The sequence below is a fragment of the Coturnix japonica genome, unplaced genomic scaffold (assembly GCF_054131305.1).
Source record: "Coturnix japonica strain WE unplaced genomic scaffold, WE-NBRP24 Scf061, whole genome shotgun sequence".
Taxonomy (NCBI): domain Eukaryota; kingdom Metazoa; phylum Chordata; class Aves; order Galliformes; family Phasianidae; genus Coturnix; species Coturnix japonica.
This window is the reverse complement of record NW_028188964.1, coordinates 643,513-667,647: the sequence shown is the minus strand read 5'-3', so window position 1 is coordinate 667,647 and position 24,135 is coordinate 643,513. Positions and strand designations below refer to the sequence as shown.

Sequence of the window (24,135 nt, the reverse complement as noted above, 5' to 3'; positions counted from 1 at the left end):
CATAGACCCCATAGACCCCATAAAACCCCATAGGAACCCATAGGACCCCATAAGACCCCATAAGACCCCATAGGACCCCATAGAGACCCTATAAGACCCCATAGGAACCAATTGGAATCTGTAGGATCTCATAGGAACCAATGAGACCCCATAGGCACCATAAGACCCCATGAACCCCATAGACCCCATAAGAACCCATAGAGACCCCATAGGACCCCATAGAGACCCCATAAGACCCCATAGGACTTCATAGAGACCCCATAGGACCCCATAAGACCCCATAGACCCCATGAAACACCATAGGATCCCCTAGGACCCCATAAGACCCCATAAGACCCCATAGAACCCCATAAGTCCCCATAGAGACCCCATAAGACCCCATAGGACACCATAAGACCCCATAAGACCCCATAGGACCCCATAGAGACCCCTTAAGACCACATAGGAACCAATAGGAATCTATAGGATCTCATAGGAACCAATGAGACCCCATAGACACCATAAGACTCCATAGGACCCCATAGGACACCATAAAACCCCATAAGACCCCATAGAGACCCCATAAGACCCCATAGAGACCCCATAGACCCCATAAGACCCCATAGGACCCCATAGGACCCTATAAGACCCCATAGGACCCCATAGGAACCATAAGACCACGTAGGACCCCATAGGAATTAATAAGACCCCATAGAACCCCATAAGACCCTATAGGACCCCATAGAAACCCATAAGACCCCATAGAGAGCCCATAGAGACCCCATAAGACCCCATAGGACCCCATAAGACCCCATACACCCCATAAAACCCTATAAGACCCCATAGACCCCATAGTCTCACCCTATATCCTCCTATAGGATGAAGCCGTTAGTGCTGTGTAACTATTGCCTCAGCCGTATGCAAATGAGGGCTGGAGGAGAGCTCTGATTGGTTGAAAGACCAGGAAAAGCTTCGTTTGATTGGTTAATAAGGGGAATTTGGGGCTCCTTCCTTCCCCTTATGGGGTTCTATGGGGTCCTATGGGATCTTATGGGGTCCTATGGGGTCTTATAGGGTCCTATGGGGTCATATGGGGTTTATGGGGTCTAATGGGGTCCTATGGGGTTTATATGGGGTCCTATGGGGTATTATGGGGTCCTATGGGGTTCTATGGGGTCCTATGGGGTTCTATGGGGTCTTATAGGGTCCTATTCATTCCTATGGGGTCTTATAGGGTCCTATGGGGTTGTATGGGGACTTATGAGGTTCTATGGGATCTTATGGGGTTCTATGGGGTCTTATGGTGTCTAATAGGGTTCTATTGATTCCTATGGGGTCCTATGGGGTCTTATGGGGTTCTATGGGGTTCTATGGTGTCTTATGGGGTCTTATGGGGTCCTATGGGATCTTATGGGGTTCTATGGGGTCTTATAGGGACTTATGGGTTCTATGGGGTCCTATGGGGTTTATGGGGTTTTTGGGGGTCCTATTGATTCCTATGGGGTCCTATGGGGTCTATGGAGTCCTATGGGGTCTTATGGCATCCTATTGGGTTTATTGGGATCCCATTGGGTTCTGTTGGGGTCTTATGGGGTCCTATTGGTTCCTATGGGGTTCTATTGGGTTCTATTGGGTTCTATGGGATCCTCTTGAATCCTATGGGGTCCTATGGGGTCTTATGGGGTCTTATTGGTTCCTATTGGGTCTTATAGGGTTCTATGGGGTTCTACGGATTCCTATGGGTTCTATGGGGTCTTATGGGGTCTCTTATGGGGTTCTATGGGGTCCTATTGATTCCTATGGGGTCTTATGGGATCCTATGGGTTTCTATGGGGTCTTATGGGGTCTTATGAGGTCCTATTGGTTCTTATGGGGTCTTATGGTTTCTAATTATCCTATTGATTTCTATGGGGTTTATGGAGTCCTATGGGGTCTTATGGAGTTCTATTGGGTTCTATGGGGTCCTATTGGTTCCTATGGGGTCTCTGGTGTCTTATGGGGTCCTATTGATTCCTTTGGGGTCCTATGGGATCTTATGGGGTCTTATGGGGTCAATGGAGTCTTATAGGGTCTTTTTGATTCCTATGGAGTCCTATTGGTTTCTATGGGGTCTTATGAGGTCTTACGGGTTCTTATGGGGTCTTATGGCTTCTAATGGGGTCCTATTGATTCCTATGGGGTCTTATGGGGTCCTATTTGTTCCTATGGGGTCTTATAGGGTCTTATGGGGTCTGTGGGGTCCTATGGATCCTATGGGGTCCTATGGGGTATTATAGGGACTTATGGGGTCTTATGGGGTTTTACGGGATCTTATTGGGTTCTATGGGGTCCTATTGATTCCTATGGGGTCTTATGGGGTCCTATTGTTTCCTATGGGGTCCTATGGGGTCTTGTAGGGACTTATGGTTTCTATGGGGTTTATGGGGTCCTATTCATTCCTATAGGGTCTTTTAGGGTCCTATGGGGTTCTATGGGGACTTATGAGGTTCTATGGGGTCCTATGGGGTCTCTATGGGGTTCTATGGGGTCTTACGGGGTCTTATAGGGACTTATGGGTTCTATGGGGTATCATGGAGTCTTATAGGGTCTTATTGGTTCCTATGGGATTCTATGGGGTCGTATTGATTCCTATGGGGTTCTATGGGGTCTTATGGGGTCCTATTGGTTTCTATGGGGTTCTATGGGGTCCTATTGATTCCTATGGGGTCTTGTGGGGTCCTATTGGTTCCTATGGGGTCTTATAGGGTCTTATGGGGTCTGTGGGGTCCTATGGAGTCTATGGGGTCCTATGGGGTCTTATAGGGACTTATGAGTTCTGTGGAGTCCTATGTGATTCTTATGGGGTCCTATTGATTTTTATGGGGTCCTATGGGGTCTATAGGGTCTTATAGGCTCCATCCCCCCCATATACCCCATACCCCCCCCAATAACACCAGACCCTGTCGCTCTTCCGCCATCTTTATTCTCATCCAACCGCATCCATCATCTCCCCCTCCCCCCCACCCCCGGCCACACATCGACCCTCGTTAATCCCATAATTAACCCCTTAATTAACCTCTTAATTAATGCCTTAATTAACCCCCCCCCACCCCCCCATATTAACCCCATCGGAACGAAGGAAGAACAAGACGCCGACCAATCGGGCACCAGCTTCGTTAACGTGTGCGCATTAATTATTTATGCAAGTGAAGGGGGTGTGGCTTTGTCAAACCCCACCACGCCCAATCAACTAACATTGAGACCTCATTAGCATATGATTATATATTCATGAGCCATTGGCCTGATTTGCATAGCCCCGCCCCCTTTCCAGGTCCCTGTTATTAAGTGGTAATGAGGCCTCGATTAATGGATTAATTAATTAATGGCAGGTCATTAATTAATTAATCATCAATTAACTAATTAGGGGGGGGCGGAAGTCGCTCCGTCGTCGATATGGACCTGGAAAGAGAAAAGATGGAGTTAATTAGGGTTAATTAGCCTAATAATTAATAATCGATTAATAATTAATTAATCATCCTAATCAATAGCCGGAATAATTAATTAATAGACTGAATAATTAATAGCCCTAATGATGGCATTAATAGCCCTAATAATTAATAGCCCTAATAATGGCATTAATAGCTCTAATAATTAATTAATAGCCCTCATAATTAATTAATAGTCCTCATAATGGTATTAATAGCCCTAATAATGGCATTAATAGCCCTAATAATTAATTAATTAATAGCCCTAATAATTAATAGCTCTAATAATTATTAGCCCTAATAATCCCTATTAATCCCTATTAATTCTATTAATCCATATTAATCCATATTAATCCCCTAATAAACCCTATTAATCCCTTATAATCCCCATTAATCCCCCATTAAACCCCATTAAACCCTCATTAAACCCCATTAACCCCCATTAAACCCTATTAACCTCATTAACCCCATTAACCCCATTAAATCCCATTAACCCCCATTAAACCCCATTAAACTCCCATTAAACCACATTAACGTCCATTAACCCCCATTAACCCCCATCAATCCCCATTAACCCCCTAAGAAACCCTATTAATCCCTATTAACTCCTATTAATCCACATTAAACCCCTATTAAACGTTATTAATCCCTATTAATCCCCTATTAATCCCTATTAATCCTCTATTAATCCTCTAATAATCCTATTAAATTACTAATAAATCCCTATTAATCCACATTACACCCCTATTAATTCCGTTTAATTCCTATTAATCCCCATTAAACCCCTATTAAACCTTATTAATCCTTATTAATCCCTATTAATCCCCTATTGATCCCTATTAATCCTCTATTAATCCTCTAATAATCCTATTAAATTACTAATAAATCCCTATTAATCCACATTAAACCCCTATTAATCCCTATTAATTCTTATTAAATCCCTAATAAACCCCCTTATACCCGCATTAAACCTCATTAATCTCCAATAAATCCCCTATTAATCCCAAATAAATCCCTATTAATCCCCATTACAACCTATTAATCCCCTATTAATCCCTATTAATCCCTAATAAATCTCTATTAATCCCCATTAACCTCTATTAATTCCCTATTAATCCCTATTATTCCCTATTAATTTTCTATTAATCCCCATAAAACCCCTATTAATCCCTATTAATCTCTAATAAATCCTTATTAATCTCCATTAAAACCCCATTAACCCCTATTAATCCCATGTTAACTCACTTATAACCCCTATTGACGCCTATTAATCCCTATTAATCCCTAATAAATCCCTATTAAACTCGTATTAAGCCCCATTAATCCCCTATTAACCCACTAATAACCCTTAATAACCCCTATTAATTCCCATTAAACCCCCATTAACCTCCATTAAACCCCATTAAACCCCCATTAATTCCTAATAAATTACTATTAAACCCCTATTAATCCCTATTAATCTCTAATAAATTCCCATTACACCCCTAATAATCCCTATTAAACCCCTATTAATCCCTATTAACCTCTATTAACCCCTATTAATCCCTATTAACTGCTATTGATCCCTAATAAATCCCTATTAATCCCTAGTAAACCCAATTAAACCCCATTAACTCACCTTTAATCACCCCCCAAGCCCCCATATTAAGGGGGGAGGTCACATCTGCCCCAGATGAGCCCCCCCGTCCCCCATGGCCGAATGGGACCCAACGCAGCCACCCCTGGTGGTACACGCTTTGTCTTGCAGGAGAAGCAGCTCATTGCCCAGCTGGAAGAGCAGCTGAAGACAGAGGAGATCGAGGTAGTGTGGTGGGTTGAGGGAAGGGGTGGGGGGCTGCCCACCCCCATGTTGTGGACCTGGAGCTCATGTTTTTGTCTTCCAGGTGCTGCACAGGGAGAAACAGCGCCTGCGAGAGGAGCGGGAGGAGCTGGAGCTGGAGGGTGCCTGGTGAGTGGGACCCACCCATGGGACCCTGCACCCCACGCCTGCACACGGGGGTCTCTGACACACCTGGGGCAGCAATGGGACTGCAGTGCTGCTGGAGATGGGGCTCTGTTTACTGCACAGTGTGGCAGAGCAGCCCCATCCCAGCCCCGGGGGGTGGGCACACAGTGCTGGGGAGCCCCCCGTGGTGATAGACTCCAACCAAGCCTTGTTCAACACAGGCAACAGCATCAGATGGAGCTGGAGGTGGAGTGTGAGCCTGGGGCTGTGCTGCCGGAGCTGGTGGAGGCACAGCTGGTAAGGGGCAGAACACACAGCACCCTCACCCCATCCAACAGGGGTCTCCCCATCCAACAGTGGTCTCCCCATGCAATGGGGTCTCCTTGAGGACAGGGCTCCTTCCAGCACTGTTGTGCTGCTGGGCTCCCGAGTCCTGCATGATCCCCCTGCTGTGCAGCAGACCCTGACCTCCATCTCTGCCCCATCTTCACCTACAGAAGAAGGAGCGGGCGAGGAGACGTGGGTTCTCCTTCTGGATGGACGTCCTTCTGGGCTGTCACAGAACTGCTTTGTCCTCTTGCTGCTGAAAGGAGCCAACCAGGAGCAGGGAATGGATGCACAGGACCTCAACTCTGACCCGCAGGAAAACTCAGGACAATGGAATGCAGTCTGCCAATCTTTTACCAGTTCAGCTGTGCTTTAAGACTCATTATTGTGAAGCCTTTTAAAATATTTATTTTTATATATATATATATACTATAAGACTACTCCGTTATACTGTCAATCATCTCGGAAAGTTCAAGATGGAGTTCATCCACATCCTTCTCCAGCTCCAAGTCATATTGTCCTTCCATTTCCTCTAAGAATTCCGAGATGAACATTTCAAGGTCATCTTCTTCTACAGCCTTGGTGAGCAGGCTGACCTCCGGCAGGGCTGGAGCAGCAGTCTGGAAAGAAGGAAGACAAAGTCAATGATTGCTCAGGAGATCCTTCCTCTGCAGCACTTCTCCTTCAGCACTGCTGACCCTTAACCCAACATGGGGGCCAAGAGGCTCCTATAGGAAGTTAACAGTAAGCCTGACCAGGACAGCACTGACACTTCCTCCCCTCCTTACCAAAGCTGCTATTTTAGCCTTTTTAGCTGGAGGCTCCTCTTCTTCAGTGCTTCTCCGAGGATTCACAGCTGCCACAGCAGAGGGAGAGATCTCAGCAGCCTTCCGCTTCCTTGCTCGCTTCGTGGGGCTGCTGGCTTTGCCATCCCAAGGCTTCACACAAACGTTGCCCTTGGCTACAGGAAGAAGAGAGAGCTGGTACAATTGTGCCTTGAGAGGAGTCCAGGTTGTCCTGTCATTCCCACAGCTCTTCTCCACAGTTAAATACATCCGGCCAGCAAAATTACATTGCTCTTTCCACAAATCTCAGCAATATCTTCCACAGTAAGTGCTGCATACCAACAGTCCGACCAAAGGAACAAAGAAACTGCACAGCTACACCATATTATAACCCAGACAAGGGAAACAGCCATACAGCAGGAGAAAGCAATACATGGTCCCTCTAGAGAAAGGAAAAAGCAGGAGCTACAGACAAGAGTGTGCAACCAGACGCTGTGCAAGCCACAACAGACCCACAACATACATCCAGGGGTTTATCACACAGGTGAGTCTGCAGCTCAGTGCCACTGTCTGTCCCTCGTTCTCAAGCTGAAGTCTGGCTGGAAGGAACACAAGTGAACTAAGAAAATAAGCATTTCCCTAGGCACGCACCCACCATGAGCACTCAGGTCCCTTTACTTCCGAGGACCACCTCACACTCAACACTCATTCATAGTTCTCTGCTCCTGAGGTTGGGCTGATGGTTTCCCTGGCAATGCTGGTGCCCACCGTGCTGAGATTTCACTTAGGCCTTTGCAAGCTGATAAGCTGACCATGAAGGGTGGATTCAGGACTGCTAAGCTCTGCACTTTTACCTTGGACTGTTTCTTTAGCAGCAGCCGGCACAGCAGCCACTTCCTTCTTCAGCTTCTCCGGTTGTCTCAGCTGCAGCTTCTCCTTTATTGTCCCCTCAAGGCTCTTTGCTTGAGCTCTAGAATTTGGTGTACTCTGATCCCAGGGCTAAAAAGAAATAAAGTAAGTGCAAAATCAGAACAAACACCAGGGGGAGTGTATGAAGGAAATCAGATTGGAGATATTGCAAAAACGGCTGCACCTGGAACAGTACATTCCTGTCACTTGGGTCACTGACCCTTTCATAAATGCCTGCATATAACAAGATCCATGCTTTGCTGTGAAAACACTGTTTCAAATGTGTGCAATTAACAAAGCAAGGTCGTTTAAATCAGCGCAGTACTGGAGTTGTTACCTACCACATTCTATCTGAGCAACAGAAAGTCATTCCTGTTCCCCTACACAACATCCACCCACAGTCTGATTTCCCTGAACACGAAGCCGTCGTGGCCTTTTTGTATCCAGTGCCCCCCACGTTAACCTCACAAGTTGTACCTGGTGCCAGCAGGGTTACTGCCTCACTGCCAGATACAATCAGATCAATTCTGAGTTTGAGGAGTGCAAAGCTGTCTGGGAAAGCCATTGAAAGTATCAGGATTGTGAAACATGGCTGCAGCTCTTCACCAAAGGCAGGAAGGTAGGAATGCACTCATGATGGTGGCACATGGTGAGCAGTGAGACATGAGAACATGTGAAGAAATTGTGTCAATGTGTCCATCTTCAGAAGGGACTCACCTCTGCGGGTGCAGAGACAGCTTTGGGAGCAGCCCTGCTCCATTCCGCAGTCTTTTCCTCTTCTCTTCCAGGTGCTTTAAAACAAGGAAAATGAAAATCATTTGGTCAACAGCAAGCATAGAAAGAAACCTGAGTGCCAGTGTTTCCTCCATGTGCTTATTTCCTCACATTCAATAACAAAGCACAGACAGAGGCGACATCACGCAGTCCATACAGTATCCAAGCTCTTCCCTCCTTCACATGCTGTCTCATCACAAAGCCTTTCACCTCCCCAATGAATAACTCACCCCCCCTGACCTTTCTGACAGAGGTTGGCCCCCATGTTGAGGAGTCAATCCTTGCTTTACAAACACATTTACATATCGAACTAAGCAACACACGCCAAAGATGAAGGCAACCTTGGCATCAACACACAGAACATGCCACACCAAAAACATGGCAGAAAGAAAATACAGGAGAAACTGAATTACAAAACCTCACAGCGAATGAATTTTCCAGAATGAAGCAGGCAGACACCACGGATTCAATGGAAAAACACATGGATGGACATCCTGGCACTTCCTGCCTTTGCATGTTGTAAGAAACAGCCCAGGCAATTCTAAGCAAACTCCATTTGCTTGACAGGGGAAGCACTTCGGCAGAGCAGACAGTGAAGCACCTCCTTACCTGCTGGCTTTGCGATCTGCTGCATCCGCAGGGCTTTCTCCTGCTTGATTTCTTCCAAGGTTTTAATATGAACTTCTTCCAATCGCTTGATTTTACGCCGTGGCTCTTCCAGTTTCACTTTACCCGGCCCAGGTGGAGGGAAAATTCTCTTGTTCTTGCATTTACCCTCAGCTCTCTTGTCAGTAAGAAGCTCTTCTACTTTTTGCTTCTCTTCCTCCAGTCCTTTGTGTTTCCTTTCAGCCAGGGCTTCCGAGTAGCTTTTGATGTGAACTGCAGGGGAAGGCCTCACCCTGGAGCTGGGATCCTCCACCTTACAGCACCCTTCTGCCTGGGGGGCAGCTGGGGTTTCTCCTCGCTGATTCGCTCTCTCAAGACGGATCTCTTCCAGAGTTTTGACATGGATCTCCCCTGCTGGCTTGGCACCCTTCTCTGCCATCATCAAGAAAGGAGAAGCATAATGATTAAATGAGAGTCCAACGAGAGCTTAAGTTTGCAGATTTGTCATAATATTACAGAATATGAGTGTTCCCAACAGCGCATCACAGGACAGCTTCACTCTGCAGTTTTCTCTCCAAAGCCACCTGTCCTATATTTTGAAAACCAGTCCGATTTTTCCCTTTCAAATTAACATTTAGGGCTCTGTGGAAGTGGTCTAAATTCATGAGAAGGAAAAAGGGGAAAGCAGGTGTAATACCTAGTTATTATCTATCTGAGCACAAGTATGTCCCTGTCTCTCCTTCAGAGACTTCATGCCTTGAACTACAGAACGGAACAAACCAGGGATGCTGCATAAATGCCAGCTCTGTGCTCACGTTTCAAAACGGGGCAGGGAAAGGAACTTCAAATCCCAGTGATGAAGACTTCAGCAAGCACGCAAAGAGAACGCTCCCAGGAAAGAACAAGCAGAAAGCCTAGAGAATCTGTGCAGCAAACACCAATGACCATTTACCTCTCCTTGGTGCTCTGTCAATCTTGATCTTCTTCCCCAGCCTTTCTGCAAGGCTGCGTTTCAGCGGAAGGCCACTGACATCAGCTACAGAGAGAAAACAACAACATTCCTAAGATAATTCCTTTGGAGAAAGATTTTTACAACAGTCAACCACAAACTGTGGTTTCTCCAAGTGTATGTTCTCAAATTCACCTTTCAGCTGCTACACTTGTGTGCCACATGGAGTCATCACAGACCCACGACACACTTTCCTCCCTCCTGCTTCAGCAGCGCCCTCCCATTTGCGTGGAGGCAGCCAAACAGCAGCTCACAAGCAGCCCTTACCTACAGAGGATTCCTGTTTTCCATGTTTATCAGCAATATTCAATTGAATCACGGGCTTCTCCCCTAAAACAAAGAAAAACAAAGTGCTTATTTGACAGAAACCAACAGAATTACTGACCTGTGAGCCCATTTCCCACCCAAAACAAATACACCCAAAAGACACCACTTTGACAGCCCTGACAGAAAATAATATTGCAACTGTAATGCACTCAGGGTAAGTCCCAATTGTAATTTATCCATTCCACTTAGGAGCCACCAAATGGAAACAAAGGTACTCCTCATTACCCTGCTTTGCAGACAGCGTCACAGTTCTGACCAGTGTCCGCACATTCTCCTTCTTAGGCACAGGAACAGTCTGAGATTGGAGCAGATGAGCAGGAGCTCCTGAAGGCCCTTCTGATCCAAGTGAACAAACAGACAGTGTTTACAACAAGAAAAAGAAAAGCCACTGCCAACAACAAAAGCAAACCTGACAGAACCGTCACAAAGACCAAAGCGCATTTGTTACTCACTACTGTCCAATGTGCAACAACCACTGCACAGCTCTATTCCCCAACACAGTGCCAGCTATCTGACTATTATCAGAAGGATAACAAAGTAGGGCATATGAACTCACCACTTTGTTGTTTGGTTTTATCCTTTTGTTTCTTCAGTTTGATCTCTTCAAGTGTTTTTATTCCAAAATTCAGACTGTCATCTGGGAACACAGAGCAGTGAATGAGACTGAAGGACAGAGGCACACGCTGAAGACCACAGCTCTGCAAACTGCCTCCTGCTCAGAAGCATGCAGAACAAACCCTGTCAGCTCTCCCCACAGCTAAGAGCACCATGGACCTGATGTCTGTCTGCTGCCCTCCTTTCATCCTTCTGGATATTAAAAGTAGGCTTTATCCCTTACTTTATCCCATCCACATGACATTAGATTCCTCTATCAGCAAATGTGGCTTTCACCACTGGTTGGAAAGATGCACATACAGGCACTTAAACTCCATGCTGTGGCCTCGTCGTGCTCTAATGCTCTAAACAAAGGAGTTTACCTTCCTAATCTGAAAGGCACATGAAGTTACGAGGTAGGAACAAGATCATGGAAATAGCCGAGTCCATTCAGCAACCCTATGTTCTGTTGTGTTTGTACAATAAATTGCTTTGGAGTTAATTGGCAAGTGCTTCTGATTAATCCTGGAATACCTTGTTTGGTATCAGCATTAGATTTCCTAATGGAAATGATCCGCAATCCATGATGGTTTTCTTTAGCTGGTTGCTGGACAGGTGTTTTTATTTCTTCTCCCTCCTTAGAAAGCTGGTCTGTACAAGGAAAGAAAAAATCAGCCTCTTCAGGTACGCGGTAGGAATTCAATCAGATTTCCCACATTTATGTAGCTCATACAATGACACTTCGGCCCACAGTTAATATTCTTAAGTACAAATGTAAGTGACTACAGATGGGTTCTTTATTTAAACTGCTACACTTACCTGGTAAACCCATAGAAGCAGCCTAAGTGAATAGAGTAACTACTAGAGAACCGGGAAATCAACCACACTCACCATCACCTTTGTCATCATCTGCAGAATTGATGACAACGGGAGGATGTGTCGGGCTTGGGACATTCTCTGAGTTTTCCACTTCCATCACTTCCACCGACTGTGGAGAGGGATCGGACTGCACGGAAAGCTTGCTCTGCTGCACTGTTATCTGAGCTGCCCTCGGATCGTCACCTGCAGACTCTGGTGGACTTGGCAGCGTAGCTACAGGAAGAAAAGGATCAATTTAAAACTTTGATCCTAACCTTACAACCACTGCACAAAGATGGCAGGCAAGGCTGAAAACCCACACAGACAAATGCTGAGTCACCAGTTGCCCATCCAACTGGCTACTGGGTGAACAAGGAAATCCCCCCCTACACAACATTCACCCAGTAAAAGCTTAAATTCAGGAAAACAATCTGCAAGGCAAAGGCCACAGGAGCAAAAAGAAGCTGAGCATGCAAGAAAAAACTGAAATATCAGAAGCACACAAAGTTAAGCTGTGCTCCTATCTATCATCTTCCCAGCTTTCTTCTCTTCATTCTATCAGTCTCTCAGGAGCAGTTGTTTCAAAACATTGCCCTCCTCAACACTGGTCAAACTCTAGTAACATCACCCTGACTCAGCACGGAGCCCCTGGGCTGCACGGCTGCAAGCCCTCCAATGGAGCCCCTCCTTCAACACCACGAGTGACAGCAGTGAGTAACCCCAACACATTTGTCTGACCGCTGCAGGTCTTCAAGCTCACCCACCTGGACAACCTCAGCAAAGACAGCGATCTTCCAAGCCTTGCAGTTCACTTCTCCTGTAGGCCGAACCAACACTGAATCTGTCAATTAAGAATAACGGGGTAGGAAGAATTTTCCTCCTCACTTTGCCAATGTCAAATTCTGTAAGTTGGAATTTCTGGTCTTCAAGGTTTCTTCACCTATGAAGAAAACACTAAAACCTTCCCCTGTCTTTGTTACCTGGACAGCAAAAGCATGCCAGTGCGTATCAATACACAAATCCACACACATGTGCCTGAATACGGTAACTCAGCACTGCATGGAGCTGCAGCACGTTCTGCTCAGCCACAACAAGGGTTTGGGTTGTTGTTTTTTTTTCTTTTCTGATGTAAAAATCAAATATTTTGGTATTTTAGGTTTGTTTTGTTGGTTTTGGTTTTTCTTAAGGTATCAAATGCAGTAAAACCTACAACCAGGACAGACAGAAGATCAAATTCAAGTGATTCGGAACTCTTTCATTAAAGTGCTGCACTTTTCTGTGCTAAGCATTTCCTACAGTCAGTAAGGAAAGGCTGGAACCTTTTACTCACACAAACACTAGTGAATTTTCCAAAAAAAAATGTTTTTTTTCAGGGAATTTTCCCAAATCTAAACTAAAGAGAGGAGAAGTCGGGCTCTCAAGTTAGTTGCTGGACTGACTGCATGACAAAGGGAACAAAAAGAGCAGTTAAGGACAAAGTTTCCTTCCCTCCTCCAATACTGATAGAAATGCTGCCTTTTTACCTTTAGTACCTTCACAACAGATTGGCAGATTCCTACGATCCTAAAGACCTCAATGCTGCTCAGCACAGACACCGGGCACCAACTGTCACTGGACTCTGCACCGTGGAACACGCACACAGCTCAGCACTTCTGTTCTCCTCACAATTGGAAGGGTTCTAGAATCGGGAGCATGAAGCGGACTAGAAATACCTCACATCCCTCTGCTCCTTACGAGCCCTTCCATTTTAAAACAAGATAACCCCAGACACATCTGTTAGCACAGCAGCCCAAATGCTAACCAGAGCACACAGTGTGTAACGCCGAAAGTACCAGTTTAATGCCATGCCACAAACCCTATTTAATGGTGCAGGTGACCGCCCCTATCAGATACCCGTGACCTCCCTGACTCCAGCCCTGGTGCACGCAGGCACCACCTGCCCAATACCCAACATCTCCCCCCTCTTTATCATCTCCAGCCCCTGTAAAGGTTCCCCCACGTACTCCCTGTTACTCCAAAGGTGATTCGCACATTTAAGGCTATTCCGCAAATGAATCAAACATTAAACATATGCAAAAAACAATTAAGCTGTCATAATAACAGACCAAAGTGATGCAGCTGTAGTGCCTACAATCCTGAAAGCACACAACAGCAATCTGCCTAACAATTGTGAAATGCTGTATGGCAACACTTAGTCAACTTGTAGAGAACAGTGCATTCAAGTTCAAGATAACAGCACAGTACACAATGGAGTTACAACTTTTCCAAGTTCAATGTAACACTATTGTACAGAATCTTCGTGGCAATCCAGTTCTGTCCAGTGTGCATTATAATGTCACACTCCATAACCAGATAAGAAGACAAAACCATACTGGCTGTGCAGAATCGTTCTGAATGTCCACCACTGGGGGATTACCCAGGAACCCGGCAGCCCGCTCGACCCCGCTCCCGCACAGCCCCCACCCCCAGCAACATCCCCCCAAACACTGACAAACTGTGACACCCCACACAATGAACAAACGTTTACAAACTTCTTACAATGGGACCCCAAAGGGGCCCATCAGCCCCCGCCGGGCCCCCCCCGTGCCCCCATGAGGTGCCCCCCACCCAACGCTCCCCCGGTGCCAGCCCCACCCCACAGCAGCACCACCGACCCCACACGGCAGCAGCCCCAGACGCCGCCGCCCCACAGGGCAGACGAGGCGGCTCCAATGGGGGGGATAAAGGGGGGGGTCGGGGGATAAAGGAGGTGGGGGACGGGGCTGGGGGGGGGAATGGAGCACGGACGGCAACGGGAGCACGGCCCTATAGGGGAGCACGGCCCTATAGGGGCGCATGGACGGCTGTGGGAGCATGGCCCTATAAGGGATCACAGCCCTATATGGGATCAGGGCCCTATATGGGATCAGGGCCCTATAGAGGAGCACGGCCCCATAAGGGAGCATGGCCCTATAGGGGAGCACGGCCCTATATGGGATCAGAGCCCCCTATGGGATCAGGGCCCTATAAGGGATCACGGCCCTATATGGGAGCCGTGGTGCGACTCCATGGGGCTGCCGGCCCTGCTGAGGGCTCTGCTGCGGGAACGGAACCATAGGACCGGACTGAACGGAACGGACCGATCCGGGACGGGACAGAACGGAACGGACCAAACTGGGACAGGACAGAACGGAACGGACCGAGCCGGGACGGGACAGAACCGAGCGGACCAAACCGGGACGGCAGGTATGGGAATGGGGGGGGAGGGGGGGCAACGGCAGGGGGGGGCAATGTGACCGGGGGGTCACCTGGGGTCAGTGTCACTGGGGTCGCCATCATGGGGGTGTCACCATATTGGGGGGGTTCACCATTACTGGGGTCACTGTCATGGGGGGGGGTCAACATAATGGGGGTCACCTGGGGTCATTGCCACTGGGGTCATCATATTAGGGGGGTGTCCCCATCCCTGGTCGCCATTTGCCATGTTCCACCATGTCTGTGTGTGTCCCCAGGTGTGTCGGTGTCACCACGGCTCAGCACAGCGTCAGCAGGACCTCCCTTATCAGCAGGACCCCCCCCCATGCCCCCATCCCCCCTTATCACCATGTCCCCCCCTACCACCACCAAGGCCCTCCTTCTCACTATCACGACCCACTATCGCACCACCACAGCGCCCCCTGTCGGCCCGCCCCCCCTTATCAGCCCGCCCCCGTTTCCCGTCCCCGTTCTGCCCGTTCTGCCGCCGTAACGGGGAGTCCCGCGCGGTGTGGAGCAGCCACGCTCTGAAGGACGCGCGTGGCCGCGTGCTGTGCCCCATCCTGCGGCGCTACGTGTGTCCGCAGTGCGGCGCCACGCGGGACAACGCGCACACCAGGAGGTTCTGCCCGCTCACCCCGGCGTCATATCGCTCTGTGTATGCACCGAGAGCACGGGGACACGGGGACGGCGGTGACTGATAGCAGGTAATGGGGTATGGGGTTATAGGGGCTATTAGGTGATGGGCTTGTGGGTTATCGGGTTATTTATGGGGTTGTGGGGGTTATGGGGTTATTTACGGGGTTATGGGGTTGGCTATGGGGTTATGGGGTTATAGGGGTATGGGGTTATTGGGGTTTGGGGTTGTGGGGTTATAAGGGGTTATGGGCTATAGGGGTTATGGGGTTGGCCCCCACATATTGTACTGTGTGTGTCGGGGCAGTTGTGGTGGTGATGATGTTAATTAAGGCCGTAATTACTAATTACTATTACTAATAACGCACTCTGTGTCATCCCCAGGCTGTGCTGAGCGCAACGTGGGACAGAAGGCAGCAGCTGGGCACCAACTGTGCACCATCATTAGTGCACTATCACTTGTGCACCATCATTTGTACACCATCAGCTTTGCACCACCACTTGTGCACCATCATCTTTACACCATCACTTTACACCTTCAGTTGTGCATCATCACTTGTGCACCATACCTTTGCACCATCACTTTGCACCACTACTTTGTACCATCATTTGTACACCATCACTTGTGCACCATCACTTTGCAGCATCCCTTTGCACCTTCAGTTGTGCACCACCACTTTGCACCATCATTTGTGCACCGTCAGCTTTACACCACCACTTTGCACCAGGAGCAGAGCTCAGCAGCCGTTCCCTGTTGTGTTGTTGTGTTATTGTGTAGTTGTGTTGTTCCAGCCCTGCTCACACTCGTGTGTTTATTGCACCATTATGGGCTTTTTTCCCCCAATAAAGCCCCACTCACAGCTGCAGCTTCATCCTGGCTCGTCCCCCTCCATCTTCCTCCTCCTCCTCCTGCTGTTGTTCACCCCCCGGCTCCGCTCATGACGCAGCCGCAGCAGCGACTCCAGGGCACGATGGGCGCTCATCACACGGCGGCTGTAGGATAATGGGACCCCATAGGGGATAATGAGACCCCATAGAGACCAATGAGACCCCATAGGGGGCAATGAGAGTCCCCATAAGGGACAGTGAGACCCCATAGGGGATAGTGAGACCCCTATAGGGCACGATGGGCGCTCATCACACGGCGGCTGCAGGGACAATGAGACCCCATAGGGGACAGTGAGACCCCATAGAGACCAATGAGACCCCATAGGGGATAATGAGAGCCCATAGGGGATAGTGAGACCCCACAGGGGACAGTGAGACCCCACAGGGGACAGTGAGACCCCATAGGGGACAGTGAGACCCCATAAGTGCCAATGGGACCCTAACCCTAACCCCCCCCCCAGCACTCACTTGAGGTTGGACAGCTCGAGGATCAGCCCCCCCAGCACCGCAGACGCATCCTCACGTGGTGCCACCTCATTCCTGGGGGTCAAAGGGGGTGAAAATGGCACCAATCCGGGGCTTTTTAAGCCCAAAATGAGCTCTGGGTTCTAGTGGGGGGAGGGGGTTTGACCTGGGGGTGCAGCTGGGTGAGGCCAGGTGCCCATCGGCGTCCACAGGGCACAGAGGGGCTGCAGGCTGGGAGGGGGTGGGGGGCTGGGGGAAAAATGGGGTGAAATGGGGGCAACTGGGGCAACAGGGGATGAACTGGGGGGAACTGGGATGAACTGGGGTGAATGGGGGTGAATGGGGGGGGATTGGGGGATATGAGAGTGACTTGGGGGGGGGACTGGAGTGATGTGGGGTGAATTGGGGTGAATGGGGGAGAATTGGGGGGATTGGGGGGGTCTGAGAGTGACTGGGGGGGAACTGGGATGAATTAGGGTGAATGGGAGAGAACAGGGGGGGGTTGGGGGGTTCTGAGGGTGACTTGGGGGGAACTGAGATGATTTGGGGTGAATGGGGGCAAATTGAGGGGGACTGGGGGATATGAGAGTGACTTGGGGGGGGACTGGGATGAATTGGGGTGAATGGGGGGAAACTGGGGAGGATTGGGGGATCTGAGGGTGACTTGGGGTGGGACTGGGATGAATTTGGGTGATTTGGGGGTGAATTGGGGGGGATTGGGGGGATCTAAGAGTGACTTGGGGGGGGAATTGGTGTGATTTGGGATGATTTGGGGGTGAATGGGGGGAACTGGGGTGAACTGGGGCACCAAGGGCTGAACTGGGGGGAACTGGGATGAAATGGGGTGAACTGGGGGGATCTGAGGGTGACTTGGGGGGGGAACTGGGATGATGTGGGGTGAAATGGGGGTGAATGGGGGGGGACTGGGGGATATGAGAGTGACCTGAGGGGGAACTGGGATGAATTTGTGTGATTTGGGGGTGAATGGCGGAGAACTGGGGTTAACTGGGGTAAGTTGGAGTGATTTGGGGTGAACTGGGGTAAATTGGGGCAATCTAGAGTGGAATGGGGGGTAAACTGGGGTGAACTGGAGCTCTATGGGGTGAAGTGGGACAATGTGGGGTGCAGTGGGGTGCTATGGGGCTGTTCCCTATTGGTTCTCATAGTACTCTGGCATTACCTGCAGCAGCTCGGTGTCCCCCCCTGGCACCCCACTGTGCTCCGGTGCTGAGATGTGGGGCAGCCCCACAGTGCCAGCCCCATAGCGCTCCTCATGCTCTGCCCCACAAGTGGGCTCCGCTTTGGCTGCCCACTCCCCCTCCAATGGCTCTTTGGTGGCCTCAATGCATTCTGTGCCCCCATCGGTGTCACTATGGGGCTGTGGGGTGCTATGGGGCTGTAGGTCCCCCATCTCAGGGCTGTTCTGGTCCTCCTGCTGCTCGCAGCCATCCATCCCATCCTGGAACAAACCCCCCCATAACCTGTGTGCTCCCTGCCCCATAGCCATGGGGAGCTGTGAGGTGACGCTGGGGGGGCAGAGGCCCTGTCCTACCTGTGCCAATGGGGCTGCTGTGGGGCTGAGCTCCTCCATCACGCTGAGCTGTGGGGCGGCTGCTGGGCCTCCGTTATCAGAGCGGCTGTAACCAAACAGACCCCAAACCCCATCAGCTGGGGGGCACCGGGACCCATTGCTGGCCCCAGGCCCCATTCCTACCCCCAAGCCCCATTTCCACCTCCAGCCCCCCCTCTGCCCCCCACCCTCCCATTTCCCCCCATTACCTCTCTGTTCCATCTCCATGCACTGAGTCCATCCCTCCGCCATTGTCCAGAGCGTCGCCTCCAATCATGGCCCCCATACTGATGTCCTCCATATTGGTGTCCCCCCCATTTATGTCTCCCCCATTGCTGTCCCCCATATTGCTGTCTCCCCCCTTGGTGTCCCCCATATTAGTGTCCCCTCCACTTACATACCCCTCATTGCTGCCCCCTCTATTGGTGTCCCCCCCATTTCTGTCCCTCTCCTTGATGTCCCCTCCATTGATGTCCCCCTCATTGGTGTCCCCCATATTGCTGCCTTCTCCATTGGTCTCCTCTTCCTCGGTGCCCCTCATATTAGTATCCCCCCCCTTGGTGTCCCCTCTATTGATGTCCTCCCCCTTGGTATCCACTCCATTAGTGTCTGCCATATTGGTGTCCACCATACTGGTGTCCCCTCCCTTGCTGTCCCTCCCCTTGGTGTCCCTGTCCCCTCCATTTTTGTCCCCTCCATTGGTGTCCACCATATTGGTGTCCGCCATATTGGTGTTTGCCATATTGGTGTCCCCCCCCTTGGTGTCCCCTCTATTGTTGTCCTCCCCATTGGTGCCCCATCCAATCATGTCCCCCCCCTTGCTGTCCGCCATATTGGTGTCCCCTCCATTGTTTCCCCCCTCATTGGTGTCCCCTCTATTAGTGTACCCTCCATTGATGTCCCCCCCCTTGCTGTCCACCATATTGTTGTCCCCACTATAGTCGTCCCCCCCCTTGTTGTCTCCCCTCAGTCCTGCCCTGACTTTGACATTGGGGCCATCATGGTGGTCAACACCTGCAAGAGGAACAGCAGCTGCTTGGACGCCATTTTGTGGCCATTTTGAGGCCCTTTGGAAACCATTTTGTGACCATTTGGTGGCCATTTTGAGGCCATTTTGCGGCTGCTTGGAGGCCATTTGGTGGCCATTTTGAGACCGCTTGGAGGCCCATTGGAGGACATTTTGAGACCATTTTAAGGCCATTTTTTGGCCATTTTGAGGCCATTTTAAGTCATTACCTGTCACCTGGCTGCTCCTCCTTTTGCCCATGGCGCCGCTCACCTGAGGGGAACACACGCCCATTGAGCATTATTTCCTCACTATTTCCCCTCAAATCCCCCCTGGCCGCCCGGTCTCTCTCACTCCACGTCCCAGAATAACACCGTTATCCCGCTATAACGAGGCCCAATGGCGCCCATCCCGCCCCAAGGCCCTTCCCGGCCCCGCCGCCATTTTGCTTCACCTCAGCTCCCGCCCGACGCCTTCCCGCCTTTTTCACACCGCGCGCTATGCGCCTGAGCCGCGCGGGGGACGCTGGGAGTTGCAGTCCCCGGAGAGACGTAACGCGGCGCAGCGCGGGGGACACTGGGACTTGCAGTTCGCGGCGCGCCGTAAAGCACAGCGGGGTGCGGCGCTTTTGCGACAGCGTCGCCGTAAAGTGCGGAGGTGTTGGTAGCCCCGTAGGAGGAAGCGGTGAGTGGGGACGGACCGGGACCGGGGGGGTCCGATGGGGGGGGATCGAACGGCGGGGTTCAATAGGGGGGGGATAGACCGGGGGGGGTCCAATGGGGGGGATCTAATGGGGTGGGGGTCCGATGGGGGGGGTTCAGTGGGGGAGGGGGGGGGTACAACGGGGGGATCCAATGGAGGGCGGGGGATTCAATGGGGGGGGGGTATACAATGGGGGGGGATCTAATGTGGGGGGGGGTCCGATGCGGGGTGTACAACCGGGGGGGTCTGTGCTCTGTCACAGGCATACAAGCCTGTTGGAAGGAGTGCATTGAGGCTGCAGCGCCCAGATGATAAACCTGAGTTAGCTGTCACCAGCAACCAAGCTTACGGTTAATTTCTGAAACAAGATTAGTGATAGTATTTCCAGGCAGCTGGCACAGAAGCTTCTTGGATTACAGTGCTGACAACACACATTCACCAGAGCCAGCAATTACAAAAAAATTCCCCACTCCCACCAGACCTTGAAGGACAGAGACCAATTTAGGTTTCTTCACTCTCACGAAGGGGAGTAAGTAAGAAGTTTCACTCAGTAATTCAACCTTACAGAGGCTACTTAGTAATTCTGTGAATTTAAGGAATTATAAAATGATGGATAAAAATCAGAAGTATTTTGTATTTAAATATATGTATACATTATACAGTTATTCTAATGCGACATCAAATGATTACCATTTTGCCCACAGATGTGAGAACTGTTAAGAGAAAATATACTTGCTTTTAACCACTGTAGATCACTCATGGCACATACCTAAGGACAACATAACAGCTGAAAGCAGTAACTGGGAGAAACACTGTACAAAGTATACAGATTGGGCTGCACATGCATCAAGTGATTTATTAACACAACGAGGTTGGGGGGGGGAAGAAGAATTAAGTTTGATACCTGTTGTCTTCGTTTCTCCTCTTCAATAACAGCTTTGGCTTCTTTTATCTGTCCAGACATACAAAGTGATAAGTAACTGTTGTAAAAGCAGGTAAAACTATTATCTTACAGAGCCATAATTTATAGAACAGTTCTCAGAAAAGCGAGCAAAACCTTCACCAAGTGAGCTATGAGCTTACTCAGATTCTAAAACATTCTGTGAAAAACCTCTATCAATTCATGTTTGAAAAACATGGAACATAAGAGACGCTACCATGTTATAAAACTAAACTTCTGACTAACTGGAAAATTCAAATGACAAATATAAAACCTGGGGAAAATATAAATATATATATTCATTAATACCAGGGAAAATTCCTTAATAAAGTCACTCTAAGCTTTCAGTAACTCAATCCTCAATTCAGCACACTGTACACTGATGGGTAAATCCTTATATATGTATGTAATTTACACTCACACACTTCATTCCAAGTAGTTAAATATGCCCTGACTGCTAGAGCAAAAGGAAATCTGCACTTTTGTACCAAATGACATATTGGATAATGCATACTCATATTGTTCTACTGCTCTTGTCGTAATGGAAACTGTCAATGCAATTACATTTGCTTCACCATCAGAAAGTTTTATGAAAAATAAAACCTGGAACTACAACTGATCACTCTACAGAACTGTTACATAGCATTCAAGGCAGCAAATTAAATGCCAGAAACTTAACCAGTTCATGCACCACTTCCTCATGTTTCCATAAAAGGCCTAGAAAAACAATGTGGATATTCTGTCTCTTTAGGTGAGATTATGCAGCAGTTTCTTTACTTCAAACAAAATTATTGGAGAGCATCCATGTTTACAATGGGCTGAAAAGCACATGCAGTTGCTGAAAGCTCTCTATAATTGTGGCAGTCACCTAATACTGTGTGACAGGAACACACAAGATAACACTTTGCTAACCTTCAAAGTAAAAGTAAGGCCTAAATGAAGTGCTTCTATAGCTCTCACTAGCAGTAATGATTTATTATCATTGATTAGCACTTCTTGGCTGAAGAGGAAATCTCCAGTTCCAATGTACATTAAAAATAAAGAGGTAATAGAGCATTACCTTAACACAGTGTTTCATCAAGTGAGTTGACACTATCTACAAGTAGTGCAATTCTCAGCAATAAGCCAGATTCAATAGTCCAAAAATTAAATGTGCAATTAAACTGTACGCTGAGTTACACTGCATTTCTTACTATTACTGTCTTGAAAAAATAGTGATCTGCCTGTTTTTTCCAACTTTTCTCAAGGCAATGAAGATAACATAACTAAAATAGATACACCACCTCAGACGCCTTCCGTTTCATTTCCTTGCATAACGCATCACACTCCAGGGAAACTTGGCCTTCTTGTATCTTGCTGCACTGTACTTCCTGTTAAGTATAAATTGAATTGTTTGTAATTCATTTCCCTATATAGAAATTTAATTATAACGTTCATTTTGTTGGGAAAATTGTAAAACAATTTTATTCGGTATATTTACAGAATGAAGCTAATAAATATTATTTGAAACTGTAACTGTATTCAAGCATCCTTTTCTATTTTCCTTCTCTCTGATAAGATAAACTGAATCAAGAATAAATCAAGTGGTTCAGTTTAATTTTTCTTGTCTTTTTTTTTTCACTTATTTATTTAAGACAAAGCAATATAACCTCGTGAACTCTGTTACAAAAGATACCATGCAAAGTAACTAATAAGTAACTCTTCTGAAACTTCGTATCAATTCTCTAAACTGGCTGAAACTACAGGGCAAGGTCTGGTCATGGGAAGATCTCCCCTACTTCCTTCTCCTTCCTCCCCCTTACATTGAAGGCCAAAACAAACAACAACAACAACAGAAAAAAAAACAAAAAAAAACACCACCAAAAACAAAACAGAATACCAGCACAGAGAGAAAGTTATAATCTATACTACTAGCCTATGAAGAATTTTGTCAGGAAAGCACAGTAACATAGCCAGAAGCTATTCTGGTTTTCATGCTTTCTGACAATATGCAGAACAATTTTCATAGCATACAGCAAAATCCAAAAACTAACTTCTTCAGAGCAATTCCAGCATGCTAAGATAAACCACCTGCCTAGATGGTTAAGAATATGGTCCACTACAAGTTGTGGGTTACAAATTCAAGTGGTTTATACGACCTTGCATGTTTACATGCATAGCCTCATGATGCAACAGTTAACTTCAACACCAGAAAAGGAAGAAAAAATCCTCCTGTTTTGCACTCAAATTATGAGCTCCTACATTTGATATTCGTTGTGATGGTTCAGATGAGGCATATTTACAGAGCAGCTTGGAATACGTGTCCTGTCAACTCCCAACTTCACCAGTAGTATACACAGACAGAAGACTGGTAGAGGAGAATTCAGCTGCAAATATTAGGTACTCAATTCTGTTTCTCCTTATCTTCAAGATTGCAGGCTGCAGGCACAGAAGACTAAATATACAGGTACACTGTCCTATCCAAGCTAAGAAAGAAGTGCACTATCTGCTGTAAGTATGCAGCTCCAAGCAAATATGCATAAGGACCTTCTGGAATCAAAGATACCCTAATTACGATCTCAGGCAAGGGCAGATGCATAAAGCAAACGTTAAAAGACATCATCTTTCACACTACAGAAATGAGTCATATTTCTGCAGTCAGATTAGCTGCAACTAATACACAGTCCAATTATCAATGGCTTATTGGTTCTACCAGCATTTACCATCTACACTGTAGCTCTCTGTACAAAAGAGAGCATGGATTTGGGGCTTGACCTGGAAAACAGTGAGATGATATTTAAGGTGGGGATAGTGTTTTCTTCTCTTTCTGAAGGGAGACACCATTTCATTAGGAATCAGAAGGACCACTTCGTGGCTATTTGAATAAGTGGGCTGTCATCATATAAGAATTAATTTTTATTAATTATATAATTAACTCATAACAACCTTTCCACCTTATTAAAATCAAATTTACAAGATTGAGGGGGGGAAAAAAGTAACCGTCATCATATTTAAGGACCATAAAACTTTCAGAATAGCAGATCTGGAATGTTCCATTTCAGGCCACTGTAAAAGTGAAAAGTGAGCATCCTAAACATTAATTTCATTGCTTCTTTCTACCACATTTCAGTTGGACAT

At 47.9% G+C, this 24,135-nt stretch overlaps 1 protein-coding gene and 3 long non-coding RNA genes across 4 annotated transcripts; 1 reads left to right on the top strand and 3 right to left on the bottom strand.

The window, feature by feature from the left end:
- Positions 1–6,137: 6,137 nt before the first annotated feature.
- Positions 6,138–10,089, bottom strand: LOC146751840 (zinc finger CCCH domain-containing protein 11A-like). Its single transcript, XM_085533583.1, has 7 exons — positions 10,070–10,089; positions 9,742–9,815; positions 8,760–9,221; positions 8,127–8,200; positions 7,355–7,499; positions 6,504–6,676; positions 6,138–6,335 (listed from the first exon to the last, which is right to left on the bottom strand). The coding sequence occupies exons 1-7, from the start codon at positions 10,087–10,089 to the stop codon at positions 6,153–6,155; spliced, it is 1,131 nt and encodes a 376-aa protein (XP_085389709.1). The 3' UTR covers positions 6,138–6,152.
- A 6,261-nt stretch (positions 10,090–16,350) lies between these two features.
- LOC146751839 (uncharacterized) lies at positions 16,351–17,057 on the bottom strand. Its single transcript, XR_014941166.1, has 3 exons — positions 16,967–17,057; positions 16,804–16,875; positions 16,351–16,440 (listed from the first exon to the last, which is right to left on the bottom strand). It is a non-coding gene; the product is annotated as an uncharacterized LOC146751839 (long non-coding RNA).
- A 284-nt stretch (positions 17,058–17,341) lies between these two features.
- On the bottom strand, positions 17,342–18,749 carry LOC146751838 (uncharacterized). Its single transcript, XR_014941165.1, has 3 exons — positions 18,580–18,749; positions 18,353–18,437; positions 17,342–18,259 (listed from the first exon to the last, which is right to left on the bottom strand). It is a non-coding gene; the product is annotated as an uncharacterized LOC146751838 (long non-coding RNA).
- A 1,570-nt stretch (positions 18,750–20,319) lies between these two features.
- LOC107313725 (uncharacterized) lies at positions 20,320–22,615 on the top strand. The gene is made up of 2 exons (XR_001555154.3): positions 20,320–20,607; positions 22,266–22,615. It is a non-coding gene; the product is annotated as an uncharacterized LOC107313725 (long non-coding RNA).
- The last annotated feature ends 1,520 nt before the right edge of the window (positions 22,616–24,135 follow it).